Genomic DNA, 22,911 nt, shown 5'->3' with positions numbered 1-22,911 from the left:
CACCCCCTTCTTATTCAATAGAAAGTTCGGAGGACTCACTCCGCTCCATTCCGAGGTGACCCACTCGAGGCCGGCGCAAGGCCTCAGCTCGCAAGTCTTCTCACGTTCCGGCGCTTCCGTTTCGCACGCCTCATCTTCCAACACTTGGATCCTGCCGTCCACCTTTCTGTAGCACGTGACCGTCCTGGTTTGCTTACCAGGCCCGCATATATGATCGCACTAGGAGAAATATTGATTCCTCACGATGTGCATATTTCGCTCCTCGTGATAACCGCGCATCAACGGCCAGGTAAGCAGCAATTTGCATTTGAGAACATGCGAATTACACCGATAGCAGGCACCGAACTCGATGACTCCCATCGCTTTCGGAATTGCGCGCGAGACGTAAGCGGATTGATTGATCGATAGCGCGTGTACGAGAAAAGCGGTGATAGCGAAACGTAATTTAACGATGAAACGAAATTAACCCTTCTGTCACGGAAACACACCGGGTTTGTACACGGAGAAAAATGATTTACTGACACAGCAGGTTTTATGCTGTCGCAGCAAAATCTGTCAATTACTATGTGGACAGCAGAGTAATTTGTTGAAGAATACTAATTGCCACTCGCTGTATTACTTTGCTCTACAAATTATTTTGCTGTTAAAACGAACGAGTAAATGTAGGAAAAACACTATTTTGTTCTAATAGCAGATTTTAACAAATTAAAGTGTCCTAAGGACAAATTCATTCGACAGGATATTCCTCATCCTGGAAACAAAACTGCTCTAATTACGAGTAATTCGCTAATTTGGTTACACCGATTAAATTTTATTGCTATCGCAGAACGAATATGCAGTAGCGATGATTACGCTACGACAAATTTTTTTGTGACTTTACCAAAGAAAAAGACATTATTTATGGGCAAATAAAAGACTAAGCACGGATGTTCTAGCGCCGTTTTGAATATTAATATTAATATATTCGCGGGGAGATACATGTTTAAACGTATACTAAACGTACGTCCGTTTCTTTTAATCGGCAATCGTACACAAAGAATCAGCCTTATAAGCTAAAACTGATATTTTTAATTTCCCGAGTAACATTTTATTTTAGATTTATTCCCCGTTAACCCGTTCCCATAATACGGACTTATATTTGATTTCCTATTATAGAATAAGTAAATAATTTTTCTCCGTTTTGATGGAAAAATATAGGGAAATTATACATTGACAGAACGGTTAATGTCATTATGCGTCGAGGTGACTCACGGGCTTCCAAGGTCCCTCGTGCCACTGCGGGCAGTCCACGTCTCTGTTACATTCCTGCCTGGTAGGTCCCTTCGGGCCTACTTTCTCCAGGCATTGAGAATCATCCACCACAGAAGCTATCCCGCCCGCGATGACCTGCTCGCACTTGATCTCTCGACTCTGCTCGCCCTCCTCACCGCATTGTTTGCTGCAAGGGGACCATGGACCTTCCATCCACATCGGCGGGCAAGGTTCTTCGTTACAGCTCTGCGTGTCAGCTGGTTCCAGCTGCCAATCGCACAGGCCCTCGTCCACCCGCTCACTGTCGCGCCTCCGTACGCAGGCCACCCGTCTCGATTGGTAGCCTTCGGAGATAAATGAAGTGTGAAATGGACCTTTCCTCGTGAGTAATATTCGCGCGTAATTGTCACTTGGAGAAAGACAGACGGGCAAGATGGATTCTCCACGGACGACAAATGATCCGGCTCTGCCCGAAATTTGTCTTCGAAATCGGACGATAGTAATTATCAGTTGCGCGTCGCGTATATCCAGACAGCACAGGAATATTCTATAAATATCTGTTACGAAGACTCGCACATTCATAGAATGTTCGAAAAAGCACTGTTACATGTTCGTAGTACGATCTTAGTGCGATATTTTACGCTTTCACGGTGCGGAGAAATATCTGATATGACTTCCGAGTTTCAGGTCATTCCTCATCTGGAAGATGTGAACTGAGATATTCACGGTCGGAGACAAATCCTTAAAGGAAGCTTTATAGAATATCCAGAATTTGCGCGCAAATATTCTGGAATTAAGAACACTCATATTTTGTAAGAATATTCATAGAATATCTTGTTCTGAGTACGTTCATTACGCGAATGAAGTTACTTGATTTTCTCAGAGAGAGAGGGAGAGAGAGAGAGAGAGAGAAAGAAATTGTAATTATCTCATTATTAGTAATATCTGAACACCGTATATGAATAATCGAACGCCACGGAATGAAAACAATTCGCCAGTAAGAATTATTGAAACGATTTTCTCGTATTCCACTGACGCAGAGATTGAAACGTCAAATTTTAAGCGACGAATGAACTTCCTCGATCGAATCATCCGCTCTTCGTCCGAACGTTTACGCGCAACAGGTAAAACGTTGTTCTCCGTCGCGAGAAAACACGACGGACTCGAGCACCGGTGGTCTAATCGCGTTAAAGTGATAATCCCGTAATACCTCCGCCGCAACTGGCGCTGCAAGTGGAGAATTCGTCGGTTACCCAGGTGTAGCTGTCGGGGTCCGTGCGCGAGGAGAATCTCTTCGGTATGCTGTACTCGTAATGCACGCCCACGTTGCGATCTTGGTACAGCAGCTGCGAAGGGAAAAGCTACACGTTAATATCCTCCCGGACTCGTCTCTCATCGACGAAGGAGAATCGATCAATGTACCGACCACGACGTAAATCGACTCGTTCGTCGGTCCCAAGGCCGTGACGATGTCGGGCGCCGCGAAACCTTGCGGGTCTCGGGTGTAGTGGAAGGTCGTGCCGGAGAAGCGCAGACTGCGCGGGAAGTCAATCATCCAGTTGCCGTTCAGGTAATAGTGGCCCGAGATGTTGCGTATGGCTAATCAAACAAGTGTCACGAGTGTTTTACGGAGTGAACGACTGCGAGTGACATCGAGGATCGACGAATCGAGCAATTTCCACTCGGAATATCCGTCTAAACCGGATTCGACATTTCGACGCTACTTTGCTGCTTTTAATAGTTTGCGCTTGCAACGAAAAAAATTAATGTCGATTCAAGACTCATTATTCTCATATACAGGTAAAAATATATAATTTATAAAGATAAAATTTGTTTACATAAAGAAATTCGATATAGTTGCGCAAAAAAATATCATATTCTTCAATAATATTCGATAATCATTCAGTAATAATTTTCATAAGTGAAGAAAAAGTATTGGCTAGAAAGAACAATGTCTTCAAACTAAAAATCACATCAGTTTGAAGATATCGTTTCTTTTCTACCCAATATTTTTCTCTTCTTCGTAAAAATTATTCTTGAATAACAAAACATAATATTTTTAGTAGAATTATGTAGAATTTCTTTATGCAAGCAAGTTTTATCTTCAAGTAAGATTATATATTCTTGCTTATACATGAGAATGTGGGTCTTGAATTGATATTAATTTTTTTCGTACTTCGCATATAAATTGATAAAAACCTGTTTTGACGATATTGGCACTTATTAACTTCTCTCTCGAACCTTTAATTCTATGGATTTCATTTTAACGTTACCTAGAACAACCTATTTTAACTTTAGAACAGCGAAAACGGAAACTTAAGATATCACATTAAGATCAAGTAGAAGTAAATTATATTGTCGGGACTGAAATACTGAGCCCATTTTGCTAACTCGGTTCCTATCGTGTTGCAGAATTAAAGGTTCAACATAGGGTTAACAATTTCGACTCGGAAATGCTCGATCTCGTTCGCGCTTACCGAGATAATTATTTGACGGCTGCACTTCCCTTATGGCGATGTTCGTCGCGCCTTCGGGGATCAACAGGATATCGACGTAACCTGAAAGATGCGCAACACTTCTCTGTTATCGCGTTATTAGCATCACCGAGTGGCACGGTTGGCTGTAAGTAGTTTCGCATAGTAGCGAGAAATTAATTTATCTCTCGATAAAAGCCCCCGGTGTGGACGACGTTGTAGACTGCGCGTCGTAATTTCGCCGGGATGCGATCACGGACCACTGGGTCCACTCGTTACGGCCATTAATCGTGGAAAATCACTCACCCACATGGAGGTCGTCCGCGTCGAATAAGTTGCTAACGGTATTGCAATCTGAACCGTCGCCGCCGCATTCTCTGCACGCGTCTTCCTTGGCGTCGCTACCCAGCATCATGTCGCAGCCGACGTGCTGGCCGAGAAAGAAAATCACCGTCAAACTCGACCGTAACGCATTCACATACTCTAAGCAGAGAGAAAAATATTTGATATTCGTAATTATAACTATCATATTAAAAGAATCATAGTCCGAAGAATCACTGTTCTAATAAGTGTTACTACAATGTCAATGATAATAACCTCTGGTGCACTTTTTGCCACTGCTATTTTTGTGATTGAAACCATGAAAAGGAAACGTAATATTTGCAACGACTCCGCTCGGTCCAACTGAGGAAAGGAAGATTAACGGGCCTGTAAGAGCCGAGACACGGCTGTTTTAGTGCCATTAAATATTAATATGCTTGCGAATATTCAGTATTAATATTTAACGGCACTAAGCACAGCTGTGCTTCGGTTCTTACAGGCCCATTAATCATTCTACCGTAAAAGGAGTATAGTTGAGCTCAGAAATAACTATAATTTCTCGCGGTGTACGTTCGCTTTCTCTCATTTCGTTTAATGATCGAGACCTCCGTCCCGACAAAAGCGCTCGGGAGCGCAACTCTATCGAAGCGATGAGAGTTCACACGCGACTCATACGTACACACTAATCCGTAATAATTAACACCCCACTGATTAACAACTTACCATGCACCTGCCCTTGACGCAAACGTCATTCGTGTCGGGCTTGCAGGGCGTGCCATCGATCACGGTGTTCCTGTGCCTGTAGAAGAACCTCTCGCCGCGCGGCATGCAATTCAGCTCGCACTTATTCGGGCTCCCGATGTACGGGATCCAACTGCGGAAGGAGGCAAATAATAATAATAATAATATTAGCGAAGGTCGCGCGAGTTAACAATGATCGCGCGGCTCGTCGATTGTTCAATCACCATTGTCCCGGGATTCTCTCGCTCTTCGCGCCCGAGACGAGCGACGGGACGCGGCCCTGACGAAAAAGTACGCGCACAGCCGCGGCGAATGAAAGATAATCGGTCGTTTCAAGAGCCGATAAATTACGGTATTTGTGCGAGCGTCGGTACCGCTCGTCCCTTCGCGGTGGAAACTTTCGAGTCCCGCCCGACCGCGCTCGGGTCACGGCGCACCAACGAGAAAGAGCACCATAAGTATAGTGTCACCCATTAAAAGACGATTCAAGCGTGCGCGGATTACAGAGCGAAGGGACGATCATTAGGTGCTGCCGAGGACCACAAAAGGATTCCGTCATCTTCCCACGCAGAGAGCGCCGATCGTAAATCACCATCGCGCGCGACGCCAGGCGAGGCGGTCGTCGTTTCACGATTTCGACTGGATTTCCAGTCAGACGGCCGTCTTGATAATCAAAGCGTCGGGGGCTGCGATACTCACTCGTAATATACATCCTCGAAGGGCACCCTGTTGAACTCCGCGCACTGCTCCGCTCGGAAATCCTTCGGCTCGCCGGGACAGTCCTGGAAGAAGGCACGGTTGGCGCTTTCTAATTCCGCGCTGGTAAATTCATCAAAGCGCGGCCGGCACTCGAAAGCTCGCGAAGTCGAGCTATTAATACATTGCGCTAACGTATCTTGACCTGAATTCGTATGCGGTTCGTGCAATGCAGGAGTCAATATGATAAAATATAAAAGGAGAAATAATCATTCTTCTTCATAATCATCAGAAATTCAATCGGTCGATTAAACTTTCAGCGATCGACCATCGTCGAGGAAAGAGTAGATCTACACGAGTGGCAATATGGTAAAATAGTCCGTGACGATACTAGTTGAAAAGTAACGGTTGGTAACACAATACGAAGAAGCTTGACAAACCTGTGCCAAATGTTCATAAAAATGATTCATGATGTGCAAAATTTTTTTTTACTATAGTAAAAGAGTATCAATCAAACTTACATAACGTGTAAAAACTCATGAAGAAATAATCGTTTTTCACGCTTTGACATTTAATACTTTTGGCTGATGCTGCTCTGTCAGGCACATATACCGATAGACGCACATGAATGTACATTACTAGAGATCGTAAACGCTGGACTTCCCCGTATTTTTCTGTTTTTTCGCATTTTTACGTATTAATTATAGATCTTTAAGTTTATTTAATCGTTCTACCTTTGAAAAAATAACCAACCAAGACGCACAAAGAGAAATATAGCGCATGCTGCCAAATCTTTACAAGTTAGATACTTCAACCGTTATCAGAGATTGTAAGTTTTACGCATCAACTTCTGGAAAACTATTATAGGTAAATAATCTGGTAACTTTTCTGTAATATTTCTACGAGTTTTTTTTGTCGTTTTCTCGTTTTTTTCATTAAAACCGTAAAAGTAATTTATTTGTTAGAATTAAAATTCGATATAGAAAGCCGCCTCCGTACCAGTGATATATAGTCAGTCACAAAAAAGTTGCGACACATTTTCCCGATAAGTTTGGCGCAACGCATCTCGTAACCAATAGGAAAATGTATCTCCTGAGAATGACTAAAAAACAAATTGTCCTATTGGATGCTACAGGATGCGTTTCAAAGCTTATAAAGAAAATGTTGCAATCTTTTTGCGACTCACCACGTGCGTGTAAGTAACGCTAACTCTGGCTCAAATGACCTCAGCTCTGGTATGGTCACTCATTCTCTAACTTTCCATGTGTGCAGATCGTGTTTCGAGGAATGAAAATTCGAAAAGATTCCTGAGAAAATTAATTTACGGGCCAACTACCTTAAGCGAGAAAAATGAGCTCCGCGTGTTCGCGGCTATCTCGGACGTATAACTTTCGCGAGCGATGCGCGCGAAAATCGCATGAAAAAGTCACGTGATATTTCCACCGGCGTCAGCGCGGATTTTAGGAGGCGAGCGCGATTTACTCGCGGAATTCCGCGATATTTCGCGCGGAACGGACGCGCGTCGGCGGATCCTCAGCGCTGAATATCGGCCGGCGATTCGGAATATACAGCATAAAGAACGCGCGGTTGCACGCTCGCTCGCGAGAAATAACGTCAGCTGCGGTTGGCCCTTCGCAAGCTCCGCGCGCCCGCCGTCGACGGAAATAAAGCAGCGCGGCGTAACTACGATAATTACTGGCCCGCGAATTCTCGCCGTGGATGAAAAAAGCAGCGCGACCCAACGATGCGCGCGGCGCGCACAGGGAGAGCGGCGGCGAGAGACGCGCGAATGTTTTCCGCGACTTTTTTCCCGGCGCATTTCACTGCGCTTTCGCGCCCTCGTTTTCGCCGACCTCGAACTCGAAATAAATCCCGACGGCTTTGAGCTTTCGTGCGTACGAGGAAACGCTCGGCCGTTATGAGCGGCCCAAGTGTCTCGTCACGGGATGAAATGAAGGGACGGAAAGGTCCGTGGCTCATTGGGCCGGTATGTTCCTATTTTTCGGCCACGTCGCCTTCATTAAGTTCACTCGGCTCGTCCCCCGACGCCGATCTCATCCCTCCCGGCACGCAAAGACCCGCGCGTGATCGAACCTTTCAATTAGAGATTCACCGAATTCCCGTCGCACGTAACATGTAATTCACATTGTGAACCCGAGCCGTGATCCATCGCAGCTTCCGGCTTAAATCCCACGACGGCCCTACAACTGTCGCAAGATCGGGAAAAAATGTACTCCCGCCCGCGGAAATCAACGAGCGCGTGCTGCCGCGCTATTTCGTGAACGGCCCCGCAAAAATGAGATGGCCCGTAGATGGACGCCACGTAGGGCAGACCCGAGGGGCAGGTAATGTCGATAAATCGAGTGGAACCCGAGTAAAAAGGAAGAAGAGATACCCCGACGGGACCGGTACCACGCACAAGGATACGGAGCAGGATTTATGGCGGGAGATTTCTTGCGGACGGAACGAAAAGGGTGGCAGGCAGGGACAGGATGAGTCAGGGTGAGCGAAAGAGAGAGAGAGAAAGAGGGCGAGGCGACGTTCAGGAAAAAGTTTCAGGTCGGTGGGGGCGACAACGACGTTGCGGATGACGAATGTTGCCAATCGTACTAGCCGTGAAATTTATAAGGAATTATTTTAGGCCGCACGCGTTGCAGCGAGGAGCGATCGACCTCGGACGGCCGGCGGGGTGCGGATTTCGAGTTGTGTTCGGGATTAATTAAATCTATCGCCCTTAGGAGAGCCGGTGCGCGTCCTCGTCGGATTACGTGCCGCGTCACATTTCGTAACTCTCCGCAGGATCGTCGCCGTCGTCAACGGTGCAATCCCATACTCCGTGCGGGAAGATCGAGAATTCTCGTCGGCCGGCGATTGTGCTCGTACGCGAGAAACAAATTGCTGCGATACGCGCGTCGAAACGTTTACCCCGCGCATTTTAACGCCCGGGATAATGGGACGGTTAATTGTCCGTCGCGCACAATGGCCGTCGGGTATTCATGAGCTCGCGGAAAATCTTGGCGTCATTTGTAGCGGGCTTAAACCGCGCTCAGCTGTAATTTTCGCAACTTGCGCGCGCGCGCGCGCACGCTCAGAGATTTACATCGTGCGCGAGATATTTACACATTATTTATATAAAATATTTGTGCGTCGTTGTTGCTGCGATCTAATGAGGAAAGAACGGGCCGGTAAGAGCCGGAGCGACTGACGCGACATTAAAATGTTTATTATTCGAGTTCAGTCTTGAACAAGTCGGTGTTGTTCCGTGTGTCACGCGAGATACTTCGGTTATCCTGTTAGAGTGAATCCGTGTTTGGCCGCCGCCGGCTGAAAATGACGCGTCGTACATCACTATTTCGTCGTGATCGTGCGATCGACCTATAGAGGAGGGTGATTTATCCCGGGGAAGATATCGGGGCGAAGCCGCAAATGAACAAGGAAAAAGTACACGAGAAACAAATTATCGAAACGCCGGCGGACGAGTTATATTAACGTCTCATTTCCCGCATATTTGCCGCAGAGGGAAGTCAATTGAGCGAAATCTAGGGGACTCCGCGCGTCGCGCTGTAAATTATGTAAGCGCGTTTTCCGGTTGAAAACGACGCCGACGAGAGAGTCTACTACGCGGGAGTGCATTGAGACATACATGCTTTATCTCATTTTCGATAGAGAATTAATACGAATATTCGGAGAATGTACGAAGTGACGCAGAGAATTGAAGAGATACCGCGCTGTCACCCAGTCATCATGAACTAAAAAATATGAAGCAGTGACTCTTCTCGGCAGAAAAGGTGACGATAAAAATGATCACTCAGACATCAAAATAGTGACCGAAAGTGATATATTTTTTTTGTTAAATTCTAAGAGTAGTTTTACTTGTGGGTTTAGGTAATTTGAGGTATAGCAAATTCTTTTTATAGTATAGTCTAAAAGTTCAAAACAGAAAAAACCGAGGGCATGAATGATACAAGTACGCTTTTGGAGCAGTTTTATCAAATGAAATAAATAGTATATTTTATTAGATAAAAAATGAATTTCAGTCTCTTGAAAGGTATAAATGTCATTTTTCAGTTTCATATTTGTGTAAAACTTAATGCTTGACTTCCAATGCGGAGAAGTCGGACGAGATAACGGATCGGTAAAAATATATATAGAACGTTTGTATTTTACAAATTTTTAATGGCAGTTCAGGAAAAAAGTGATTCAACTCATTTGAAACGATAGTGAATCTTTCAGACTTGTCAAGAAAAAGTGACCGGATGATAACGCTGAAAATATGTAAAAGAAATCCATAAGTTTATTTACGTCTCTGTAAGTTTGCCTGAAAAGAAGTCACACGGTCGCCGCGTATTCCCCGTCCTCGCGTCCTCGCGCGTAAAACGATACCAGACGTCGTCAAAATTTGCGGCTTCGTTGCAACATTCGGCTCGAATTAAGCACAAAGCTTTCGCTATATTAAACCGACGTCGACCACCTACGTGGCGTCGACAGATAAAATCGAGTTCCCCGCTGGTATCGTCAGTCGTCCTTGACTAGAAAGTCACGAGTATCGCGTTTCAAAGGAAGAAAGGAAACGTTGCTTGAGAATCGAAAGCGGCGCCGGCGCCGGAGGCGGCGGCGGCGGCGGCTCTTTAAATACGCGTAAGGTCATCCGTAATTACGGCTAACTCTTAATTAAAGCTCGGCTTCATTAAAGAAATCCGGCCGCGCTTCGAGTTCGCGTCTATAATTTTTTCGTGGTCGGCGCGGCTGATTCTCGAGTTTATTCGTGGTTGCGTCGATGGGAGGACGCATTATTATTTTTTCCTTCGAGATACACCTGTCGTTTCAGTTTCGGGAGACGGGAAATGAGACTGCTAAATCGATATATTCATTTCCCTACTCGCTCGCCTATAACGGAGAATAGGAAACAATTGATCGTCGATACGTCAGCGTTAAATTACGCGAATCAAATTTAATCAGATCTCGGAAGACGCGCGGATTTAGATTTCCATGTCGCGCAGCGAAATTTTCACTGGTTTGATTTGAAACCGGTGTGCGATTTATGAGGTTGGAATTTAGGAATGAAAGGATTCGGATAGCTCGTCTCATATTTCATTTGATCATTATATAAGAATGCTTCAAAGTGACTATTATCGGAATGAGATGTAACTGCCGTCGGTCCGGGAAATCGATACCATCGGTAGTCGGCGCAGCGGTATATCCCTGCTATTCGTTTCAGTTAGCACTTTGCTCTAACGAAGTTAATACTTCGCGAGTCGATGCTGCACACATAATGGCCTTCCGTTCATAAATCTCCCGCGGGCCATCAGGCAGCCGCCAGTGCACCACGTGCTCGGACGCCGTTTCGTCGCACGGTGATTATCCGAGCGCAGTGGAATAATGTGGAGCACGTTTTTCGAGTGAGTTGCGTCTCGACATTTTCCGCCACGTCGTTGCATTTTCGTCGATTCACGCGAATTCCAACGTCTACCACATTGTGTCGGAATCAAAGAAATTGATATAACAAAAAAAGATATAGCGGAGAAAATATTAGACAATTAATCAAACCAATCAATCATCTTGAATTATTCAATGTGGAAACTCGGTCTCTGATAAATTTGTTTCGGATGAATTATGTAGAGCGTAAGAAAATATTGAAATATCGAAAATTCACAGAATATTTTTTATGGCATTATATTAATCACTCAATATATTATATATACACAAGGAAAGTTTTCTTCGGATCTGATAAAATTTCTCTAATTAAAACACATTTTTCTTTTAGAATAGAACAAACAAACGAATGTTTAATTCGACAAATAGGATTGTATGGTTTTTCGAACATTAAATATCTTTACGTCAAATAACATATTTCTCTTGTATTTTCACCCAACAAACAATATATATAAACAGTTATTACGAGTATTAAATTATTTGAAATAAGTAACACTGTAAAATAAATAACATTATGTTAGAAAAATATTACAGAATTTCTTTGTTTCAGCGAAACAATAATTAGTATATAATAAAATAAATCTTTTATTGCGAACGAAATATTATTTCCTCCAAATAATACTGTTTTTTGTATCAAACAGCACAATTTACTCTAGTGAAGCGACAATATTTTTATTCAAACAAAATGATATTTGATATTAAATTAAGTTGTTTATATTAAATAAACCCAAATCAAACAAATACGTATACTAAATTCAAGGAAACCTTTTTCTCCGTGTATGTATTGATACTTGACGTTTATTAATTAATATATTGACATTATATTAATTAATATATTAATATGTTATAAATTTAAAAATGTATCTTTATCTTAAAATAAACGTAATTAAAATATATGCATATTTCCCAATTATCTTCATATTCAATCGAACTCTTCGATTATGTCAAGCCAACGTCTTCGAATGCAAGCGATACTTTCAGGTCATGTCAGTTTCAGGTGCTTACGCAACACTCTCTTAGCTCCGTGTCGTGATTGCACAACAGTGAGACACGTTGCGTCTCCTCCGCTGGGTAATATTTTTATCAAAATAATTTTCTCCCTCGTTATCTGTGCGCTCGCGCGGGCGATTAAATGGCTCGGCGGTTTTGACAGCAAAAAATTCACGACCAAAAGGCAGAATCTATGCCATGGGGATTCTAATTGCGGTTAATTAATCATAATTTCTCTATAAGCCGCGAGAGCGCGAGGGCATAATGGAAATGTCACCGTAAATTCCCCGAGCTTTTGCGATATCACGTTGGATTTCCGTCCTTTCTTTCGCGTTTGAACTTACGTGAAAAATTTTACTTTGGGATTAATGTGACTTTATCGCAAGCAAACGGGGGAGAACATTTCTGTTTGCTCGCCTCGAAATGAAAAGCCGATAGCTCACGACAAATTCGATCGAAAAAATTATAACGGCGAAATGAGACTGGATTGATCGCAGTCACGTGTCGACGTGAATACTCGAGAGAATGAAATCGAGGCCGAAGAAACTGAAGTTCCCAAGGCGTCCTTCTCCAAATTTCCTGTACCATCGTTCGTGGTAATTTATATTTGGAGGAGTATGAAGAGAAACTGCGACTTAACGAGAAACTTGAACTCGCGTGATCTCGCGCTCACGTTATTAACGTTGAGTTATACGTCGGTTTCTCGGGACGGAACAAACTAATCGACGAGCCCCGTGCACTGAAAATTTATTTATCTATTTGCTTATTTGTTTGTCTAATTAATAGGACAACCCTTTTAGTATAAAAAAGACGAATGCGCACAGATGCGCGTGTACGCGCTTACCAGTAAACGTGATCGCAAGCATAAGAAGCAAGAAAAATGTAAATAGGGCGAGTAAACATGTGAGGCGAATGCAACCATTTGATAAGATATAAACATTCGATAACAGCATAAACACACGATCTTATTATCGGACTGACGCAAACGCAGCAGATGTTTTAAAGGGGTTTATCGACTTGGCGAAGAAGTCAAAAGAACCCGGATTAAGGCAGTGTCGACTTACGCACGTGACGAAATCAGCATTGTATAAATTGGCCCTAAAAATATGAGGTCGAAACAATTGGACAGCTCGGAAAGATCTGGGACAGGGGTTAAAGTTAATCGTCGAGAGCAAAATAGAAGCAGTCGGTGCCGGCGCTTGTGATATTATAAAGAAAATCAATCCGCCGAACGGTCGTTCGGTAATTGTAAAATATCACTGCAGTTTCGACGCAGGTCCGCGTATGAAGTTCGACATTCGCGTTGTTCGTCGTAGCGCGAGGTAAAAGCAGGAGCCGCGTGTACGATAAAGAGTAAACGTTTACTTAATGGTCCGCTATCGTTACTCCGTACAACGCACCTCTCCATTGCCGAGCTTTTACCGAGCGAATCGCGAGCACTCACGTACCGCATTGCCAAGAAGAGAACCTGTTAAAGCGGAGATATTATACAGGTCGGGTCGGGTTTATGGGGTCACCGGGCCAGCCGGCGAGCGCGAGTCGGAGCGCGAAAATCTCGCGGTACGTTCGATTAAAATGACGATTCCAACGGTAGCAATCTCCCGTTTCGATTATTCTCCGAAACGGGAGCGTGCAACGGCGCAGAACGGAAGCAAAAAGCTCCGTGTACGCGTGGGTTTCGTGCACTCGAATTCGTCTTCTGCGCCTCCTTTATCCGCGCTGCCTTCTCGTTATTATACGCCTGCTCGATTTACGCGGATCCGCTTATGCACGACCGACAAAGTAGAGAACGTAAACCGGCGATGCAACGGGGGCGAGTGTCCCATAATTCCCCGGGAGCATATAAACGAGCCTCGGAGAAACGGCTCGATATACGCGGGAGTTTAAAGAACGCAGCTCGTGAATACGCGCGAACGAACGGACGAGCGAGCAAAGCGAGCGTTCATTTAAAAAGGCGTGTAAATAAATCACGCTTCTTGCTGGGTCGCGCTCCTGTTATTTCTTTCTTCGGGAAATTGCGCTATTAAATTCCGATGAGTCTTCGGAGTCGACGATAACGCACGCCGATCGTCTTCCTACACGTCGCCACGTGCGCGTCTCCTTTGAAAACGCGAACGAGAGCGGGAGAGGGGGGATTAAAAGTTTACTGCGGCAGTAAAGATCGTTCCTTAAAGCGACCACTAAATCCTCGCCGAGGATACTCGAGGGTGTGCTCGGATGCGTCGTGAAAGTTAAAAGCACGGGAGCCCCATCCGAGAGTCGTAAAAACGCGAGACGGTACATATGCACTCGTCCCGTTTGGTTGGACGACTTTTAGAGCGATGAATGGGCCGACGATTTGCCGAGCGTCGTCGAAATGTCGGCAGCCGATACGGCTGAAAGTGCGCGCCACCGTGCGCGCCGCACAGTCACCGGCGAAAGTGAATGCACCGAGGAAGAGTTTTTATCTTCCTGCGCGCGAACCTGAAGCGCGTCTAAATTCCACGAGCTCGTAGAGACGAGTAAAGCGGAATTCGACCACCACGGCGATCAGGTGAGCGGCGTTTTCACGCTTGCGCGTCTAATTAACTCGCGTGATCAATTCCACCCCAGCGAATGAAACGTACGGTCAGCAAAGAGCAGCGACGAAACGACAGTATTCAAACTTAGACAGAGGATTGAAACAACGTACACACGCCACAATTACCGTGCCTCTGCTTTAGCGAGGAAGCCGAATTAAATAAAGATGCAAGTCGGTCGTTGAAAGATTGTTGACGCGTTCGCCGTCGGGACTGATTTCTCACGACTTTCTTCTTGTACCGTTACGAATCGCACGTTATCGGAACTAACAATTTTATTTATAATATATGCGTTATAATGTTTATAAGTTATATTTAAATAACAAATATATGAAGAGACGGTCTAAACGGAAAGTTTATCACGGGGCCTGTAGGATTCACGGCAGCAAACGGTGTCAAGAGTTGACGTGTTAATCGTTGCCTCTCGTATTTTAAAGACCGAACGCAGGTATATTCCGTCGAAAAGATACAACGTAAGTGTATCCGTCGAAATCAATCATTCCTTGCGATCGGCCGACGTATAATTCGCGGGATTAATCGCGGTTTTCCACGTGACTGGCTCGTGGAACGCTCGGATTATTTCCGACACGTGCATACACACACACACACACACGTACACACAGACATTCTGTATGACGACGTGTAAGAATCGTACGCGCGCGAGCGAGGAAGCGAGGGACCGCGAGACCTCGACTCATTGATTTCAGTTTGCTCGCAGACGCGAATAATTGAAGCGCGCGTCACGCGTCTGTGCCGCAGGGGCCGCCTCTCGATAGACCGTCAGAGGCTGCTCGATCTATTAAAGCACATCGCATAAATCACTCCCTGTTTCACGGCAATTAATCAAGTTCCAGATCGTACTCGGCTCACGTAGAGCCCGCGGCATTCCCACGGCGACATGCTGTGTCCTTTTTGCGGCCATCTCGAGGCCAACGTTATCACGCCGACGAAAGACGACATGATCGCATCCACCAAGTGCGCGTGAATTCGCCGACGAAACAATTGATACGGTTCGCGCTCGAATTCGGAGGCTTCTCCTACTTTTATCCTCCACTCACCTGGATGTTGCACGAAAAGTATCTCCTGGCGGAGCCGGCGCACCTGTCGTGGCCATCGTCACTGTAACATCATAGAGAAGAAAAGGAATGTTACTTTCGTAGAAGTCGAAGGATTTAAAGAAGGGACAATACCGATTGCGGATACTCGATAACGTAGAACGTGTTTTCTGTAGTTATCCTTTCTTTTTTTCGTCCTCATTCTGTATTGAAGAGAAATAAAGAGAAAGAGAGAGATTCTCGGGTCTCAATTACGCTCTGGGTTGCCGTGCTTTACCGGGTTCCGTGTTGGAACTGTCGTTACTTACGAACGTGTGTTTTTTTTTCTTAGGATTAAAACTATTTGCGAATATATTTACGAATACATCAATTCACGATATGTCGTCTCTGTAATAGTAAAGTCCCTGGCACAAATTATAGATTTTCCATAGTGATTGAGCGAATTCGACCGAAGTTCATCTCTATGTAATCCCTATGTAATATCGGAGTACATTCGCTCGTTCACAATGTCACAATGACGTTGTTATGGCACTGTTGAAGCTGATATCGTAATTAGGATAAAGGATAGGCACAATCAGGCATTCATTTGACATGTAACTACAGTAATCGCGCCCGGGGGATGAAATACACGCGCACAGCATCTAACAAGTGGTGGGACAATACCGATTGCGTACTTGATAATGTAGAACGTGTTCTCTATAGTTACTTCTCACTCCGATTCACTCCGAATCGATTCGGATCTCAATTACGCTTCGCGTTTCCGCGCTTCTCATGCCCGATGCGGGTTCTTAATCGCGAATTTACACTCCGTTGAATTTATAACTGATCGCTTATTCAAGTGAATTTTCCCGTTTTGGTTTTAAAAAATAAAGAAGAAAAAAAATATAAGGGGAGAGAAAATATCGGTCTTCGGCTTTTGTCTGTCTTCGAATAGTTCGGACGTGTGTGATTTATGAAATCTGTACCGTGAGAAATGGAAAATGATCAATGATGATCTCACGTCGTTTCACGTCCAGCGGAAGGCTCGCCGAGAATGAGATTAAGATTCTCGCCTCGATAAATTTCTACGGTATTCCGGTAAGTGCTGCTTACTTATTTCGTACGAGATAGTCTGATATTTAAAAATTTATCGCTCGGGTATGTACCTCTTTTCTTCTTGATAAAATTTTTAAAGGGAACATTCGAAGATTTACGTATTTACATCTTGTAGTATTAATGTCCACGTCTACGTTCGCGTTTACGTAGACCTTGAAGAAGTTTTCCGATTTTTCAGGTCGGAAAATCGACGTGTTCTTATTGCATTTTCCCGAATTTTGCGAAATATGGGAGACGTGCCTGCAACGGTTCTCTGAAGAAAGTTCGAAAAATCATCCCGAAATACTGGAAATTATCTTTAATTGTAAAGTCTTATCAGATTTATATGATTACGTCACGCTATTACCTTGATGTATCAGAGTTTTCCAACAATCATATAATTTTTAACCCTAGTTAGCCACACTTATTTTCAAGTCTATAATTCGCCACGGTCTGCGAGTCTGCTCGACTTTGTCGCCTTGCCTTCTTTTTATTCTAATTAATATGTTTAAACTTGTAGTGCGAGAATTGGAAATACCGAGTCTGAATGAGATCGGATTATGATATCAGGTCAGGAAAATGATTAGGGTTTAAACTGAACTTATTATTATAAGAAAAAGAGTGTTTTCGGAAAAAAATGCTCAAACGGTTTCGCAAATGCGATTTAAGAGAAAATTAATGTTCGCTCGTTGTAACGGACGCCTTAAAAAAAAAAAATGGTATGCTATGTAAAAACTAGAAGACCGAAAAGCGTTTAACGGCCCACTGGGCCGGAACGTGGCGAGCTAGGGTTAACACGAGGTAAAGTAATCGGATGGAGATGGAAATTAGAAATTCGTACAACCGCGGGTTTGATTTTTCCCCGTCGGTTTCTCGCGCGCACCGATTAAACGCGATTTCTAATCGATTGCAGGCGCGGAAAGCACGATCTCGCGAAAATGATGCGTTTTCCTTGCGATTAAATCGTAGCAGCGGCCGATGCATGTCGCGTTCCGATGACCCGTGGATACACGATGCATCCGATGATCGGGGCTGCCGCGCGCATTACGCGCTTTCACGTTACGATTATCTCGCTTTCTAGAAGCGCACCGTATCATTAACGACAGACTCGTCCCGATGCCGGCACAATATGTCGATCATCGATCGGTCATTCTCCCAGTTTTCCACTTTACGTAACCGCGGTGTTAAAGCCAACTTTAATTGCGACTCGTCCTCGCGATGGGAAATCGTGAGAATTTCCCGGAGATAGCGTGACGCCGGGGAGACGTGTAAGTGCCTACGATTAATCTTCCCTTAGTTTCGAGATAAGAAGGATTTACGGCGAATCCGTTACGGGACGTGCACTAAGGGAAAAGTTTCGTTGATTTATCCGAAATTTAGTCGCGCGCGACGTCCGCGTTGCAAAAAGGATTGATCGAACTGCGCTGCTCTCTCTCTCTCTCTCTCCCTCTCTCTTCCTAGCGTATGAATTATTTGATTCTATTCCTTCGACGTTATGGTATATCATTCGTTCCATATTGATTTGCCGTCTCACCGCATCAAGATTCTCCTTTAACACGGGACGAAAGAGATCTGCTGCGAGAGAAAATAAAAATGTGCCGCGGCACTCACTCATTACGTTTACAAGATTACGTTTGCAAAGTTGTTCATTACGTTTACGAAATTTCGAAAATTCGATCGAGACTTGGGACTCCGGAATTAAACAGAACCCATCACTTATGCAACGTATATTAGCGCCTCAATAAGCGGTTTCCTCGATTCGCTGCTTACGCGCCATTACACCGGGCTATTCAGGCATTCGGTGCGGATCGAGACTTGATTAAATTCTTTGCAAGCTTGTGTCCGCTTTTAATCCAATCTCAATCCAATTGAGCATACCATTGTAGCGAGTTCCGGGGGTAGCGAGGAACTCAACGAGACGGAATGGCTTCCTTCGGGCGGAGATTCAACCGAGAACAAACTTTAAAGTGGCCGAGTAAATTCTCTCACACGTCCCGCGAATTTGCGCGCGCGCGCGCGAACATGGTCGCGAAAATAATACGCCGCCGATAATAATCCTCGCAGCGCGACGACGGTACATGCGCACATATACAGCCGGAATGGCAGTGGTGTGTTTACTTATCTCCCGAGATAACGCGCGCGAAGAATTTCCCGCCGAGGGGATATTAAGAGGATGCCATACTTGACAATTTTGCCGGCAGAATGCTGATTTTATTTTGGTCAGAGTTATAAATGCTTTTACACGGCGAAAAGTACGCGCTGAAAGAATGAATTTGTAGCGTCGCACGGTATGCGACGGAAGGGATTCAAATAATATCAAAACTGACGTCTCCGAGCTGTCAATTAGCAGTAAATATTTATCTTACGCAGAATTCCCGCAGCTTGTACGTGTGTCAAACGTATCGATAATCCGATCAGAAAAATTCCAAGGAACATCTTAATACCTTTTCAATCGAATTTAGAGACCTAAAGGAATACGACGATTTTGGAGAAGAATTTTTACGCATCTTGGCTATGGTAGATTTTCCTTTAGGCACAGCGAGACAAAGTAGCGAAACAAAGTGCATTCATCACACTTACATTTAAGATCTATATGTACGATCAATACGAAAAGAGTAACGTGATCGTGTCGATGTGTGTGCCTATGCAACATTTTAAAGATTACTTCTGCGCTATCGACGCTCATCGACTTTGGCATCCTCTTGGGATATTCTTTAAAACACGAAGAAAAAAAGAAGAAAGAAAGCAGGCAGAATTAACAGTCGCAACGTCTCTCTCTCTCTCTCGTCGGCCCGGAGGGCGCCGTTTTTCCATTTTCCACGGGCAGATACCGCGGGAGCGTTATTGAGATGTTCTTCTTGTACGTGCCCAACCCCAACCGGCACTCCGCTCTCGTTCGACATTCCTCTCAATATCGTATCTCACGGTGAGCGGCGTTCCGTCTAGTCTACTCCCGGGGTAACGGATAGCCGATAAACGCGCCGGCTCATAAAGTATGGTAACTCACTCTATGTCGAGACACTGTCTGGTCTGATGGGCGACCCCGCCGCCGCAGGTGCGCGAACAGGAGCTCGGCGACGACCATGGTCCCCAGTTGCCACTCTCAGGCTCGTCCGTGTCCGGCACGAAGAAGCTCGGCTGATAACTCTCGCCGTGTTGTCGACGGTGCCTTCCGTGCCTTAATTTTATATGATGCTGCAACAAGACCGGAACGGGTAAATTTATTACGGCGGGTTCGCTTTCTCCGTCTCGCTCTCTCGCACCCGAGAGCGCGTCTCGTTTCGTGCCGCGGCGCACATCGGGACGTTGCAACGAGTCCGGAGGTATCTCGGGGTCGACCGGGGTCGCGAAAAGGATGTGGCCTGCCGTGAGAACGTAGGTGCGAGGGAAACATTTCGCGCTAAGTGCCCCCTCGTTCACCTGCGCGCGCTCGCCTGGCCGCGTCTGCCCGGCAGAACGAACGAACCAGCGGACGAGCGCGACGTACAGGTGAGCTTCGTGGGTAACAATGGTACTCGCGCCGCATGGGGTGCTTTAATCCCTCCGAGCTCGGCGCGGGAGGTGTTGCATCGCGCGAGGAACGCGTTCGAGGAATGCATTTCTTAATCCAATTCTTTATTTATGCAGACGATATATATATATATATATATATATATGTATGTAGGGAGGAAGGTACAGTTTCCACGCTCTTATCCTCTACGGAGAAATATGGAGAAATATGGGAGAGTCCTCTAGACGGCTGTTGGACTTCTTCGTTTCCTGGGATCGCTGGTAAATGCGTTACTCAGCCTTCACCGGGGAACTATTGACTTAGGGATGTTCGTGAGCTATGCATTGAGCGCTACGGCAAATTTACGTTGCCGCGATTGTCTGACCGCGGAGAGTTCTTCCACTTTTGGAGGTAAACGGAAGAAGTATTGTTACGGACGGAGTAATGCAACTTAGATATCGATACGAGGTAATAATAATGATGATATTAGATACTCTCTCGATGTGTGCGACATACGTACAAACGAATATCATGAATGTAACAAGCACATAATTTTTAGAGATATTCTCTTAATTCCCTTTCAATGAGTAAGCTAATTCCTATCACTTTTCACAATTACCAACCTCTTTTATATGATATTTTGCATTCTCTATTAATTAGAAGAATTATGGCTGAGCATCCGTTCCTTTCTGAAGTTCCCATTCATTTTGTAAATTGTCCGGATGTCTCGGAGCGATTGAAACTTAATGTTTTTCCAAGATATTTTAGAAATTCTCTTTTATGTGGAGTGCTATGAGATTTCCTACGTTAAAATTCGTATTAACAGATTGTGTGTGACTGTGTAGTCAATGAATATTCATCTAAGACAGACTTTTTCAGCATGATGTCTTCAAACTTCAAAACTTCACTTACTACCCATCTTTAACTCGACCTACTAATTAATTCATATTAATATATTTATTCCCTTTTCATGTACTGCTTATATTTACTAGTTCGTACTTCACTATTAACTTATAATTTATTTTTGGACGTAACATCGATTAGATATTTGCATTCTTACTAGCTATTAGGCCTATTTTTGTACAAATAAAGGGCGCTTTCCCATAAATCAATATTATTACTACCGATTTAAAGCTACCAATGTCATCCGAACGCGAACCTGCGATTTAATCCAACATTTACAAGTGAGCAAGAGCTCACCGTTCTCGGACAACGCTCAACAATATTACGAAACAAGTTATCTCGCGAGGCTACGTGACGCTTCGCAGGGCAGCCTCGAACTTCCCGTGTTTTCGCAGTTTTCCCGCTGAAGATTGCTCGACACGGCGCGCGAGTCGGGAAAACTGCGTAAGACGATTTTCAGACGATGTTGTCACGGTATATTAACGCTGAATTGTGCCTAAATGGCGGGGAGCCCGCAAAATCCGCCGCGGGCGTTCGCCGCGGCTAATAAGCGCAACCAGGAATGCGGCACGAGGAGGAAGAACTTCATTCGTCGCGCGGGCAACATCCTGTACGTGTTAATAGCGCGCGTGGGCAACGTCGAGTCGGCTAAATCGCGGCGAACAAGAACACGATCGGTTCTCCACCTCGGAAAGCGGGGAGTTTCGAATTAGCCTCTTTCCTTCCCGGTTTTTTCTCTCCTTTTCCTTTTTTTGGGGGGGGGGGAAGGAGAGAGGGAGAGAGTTTTTTTTCTCGGGCAGGACGAAAACAGAAGCGCAGGGAATCGAGCGTTCGCGACTTCCGCCGGAGCTTTTGCTGTCGGCGAAGTGCCCATATAACATTTCAATGGCCGGGTCCTTCTGGCGAGTGTCCAAAGCAGTTTGCATTCGCCGGTTGTAAAGTGCATGCGCGGTTTCCAATAAAATTATCAGCCACCTCGCCGTCCCGGAGCATCCCCCTCCCTCCCCTCTCCGCCGGATATGGTTCTCCGTTTAACTACGCTTTCGCCACTAAATGATCGTTTCTCGATCGGACGCGTTCTCGGATACACGAGTCTGTAATATCGGGCGGCTTGTATTCGGTTATTGGCTCCTAGCGGCGCGGTGTTTCGCTGGATACGCGGCAGCGAAATTCCAGCGCTTCCGAAAAACGGGAATCGCAAATTATGACGTTAATTGAGACGGGCTTCTCGGTAAGTGTGTGTAACGGATGACGCGCGCGGACTCTGCGAAATTTTCGACCGGACGTCCGTTTATTGATCCTCCCCGCTTCGCGGATTTTCAAGATATCCGCGCGGGACAGACGGAAAATTGACTCACGGATAATAACAGCGTTCTCATCGTCGGGAAGATCGATGAAATCGAACCCGGAGACGTAACGAGCGTATTAAACCGCGATCGAGGGCCCCGAATTCGTGAGCATTTGCTGCGAAATTATTCTCTCACCGAGCGATAAAGAGTTAAAACCGTTTTATACTTCATCCCGCGGGTTAACGAGTACTTTGTGCCCGAATAATTAGCGGCAAAAGAACGAACAAAGGGCTTTGCGCGTAATATAATTGCGGCGTTTAATGAAAGACAGATTTATTACGTTCCCGGCAATTATGCTCTGTGTGTACAATTTATCCGGTTAAGTAGTTACGCCGATCGTTACGTGACGCGGTGAATCATAGCGTCCGCGGCCGTTTACGGTAATTACAACGGATTCTTTTTGCCGCTTGAACATACGCAGGGGGAATACGTTTACGATTCGGCCGGTCACGTTGATGGAGATTTAGCGGCGCCATTTTCTCCCGAACGGATTACCCCCTCGAAACATTTAACGTCGTCTACTTCTTTTCTTGTTGATTTTTACGCTGCCCCGGTGACGTTAGATAATCAGGATCT

At 45.1% G+C, this 22,911-nt stretch overlaps 1 protein-coding gene across 2 annotated transcripts in view; it reads right to left on the bottom strand.

The window, feature by feature from the left end:
• LOC106746104 (papilin) overlaps positions 1–22,911 on the bottom strand; it is a 145,439-nt gene that overhangs the window by 21,833 nt on the left and 100,695 nt on the right. For both annotated transcript variants that reach the window (XM_014622320.1, XM_014622319.1), the window contains exons 3-12: positions 19,601–19,788; positions 15,523–15,583; positions 5,487–5,569; positions 4,770–4,920; positions 4,032–4,155; positions 3,729–3,809; positions 2,678–2,850; positions 2,462–2,597; positions 1,252–1,595; positions 40–219 (exon numbers count right to left, since the gene is read on the bottom strand). In XM_014622320.1, coding sequence (XP_014477806.1) covers positions 40–219; positions 1,252–1,595; positions 2,462–2,597; positions 2,678–2,850; positions 3,729–3,809; positions 4,032–4,155; positions 4,770–4,920; positions 5,487–5,569; positions 15,523–15,583; positions 19,601–19,788 — 1,521 coding nt within the window. The remainder of the gene's footprint in view (positions 1–39; positions 220–1,251; positions 1,596–2,461; positions 2,598–2,677; positions 2,851–3,728; positions 3,810–4,031; positions 4,156–4,769; positions 4,921–5,486; positions 5,570–15,522; positions 15,584–19,600; positions 19,789–22,911) is intronic.

Source organism: Dinoponera quadriceps, unplaced genomic scaffold, assembly GCF_001313825.1.
Source record: "Dinoponera quadriceps isolate SergipeBrazil2010 unplaced genomic scaffold, ASM131382v1 scaffold1782, whole genome shotgun sequence".
Taxonomy (NCBI): Eukaryota; Metazoa; Arthropoda; class Insecta; order Hymenoptera; family Formicidae; genus Dinoponera; species Dinoponera quadriceps.
The sequence above is the reverse complement of the archived record's forward strand: the minus strand, read 5'-3'. Positions and strand labels throughout refer to the sequence as shown.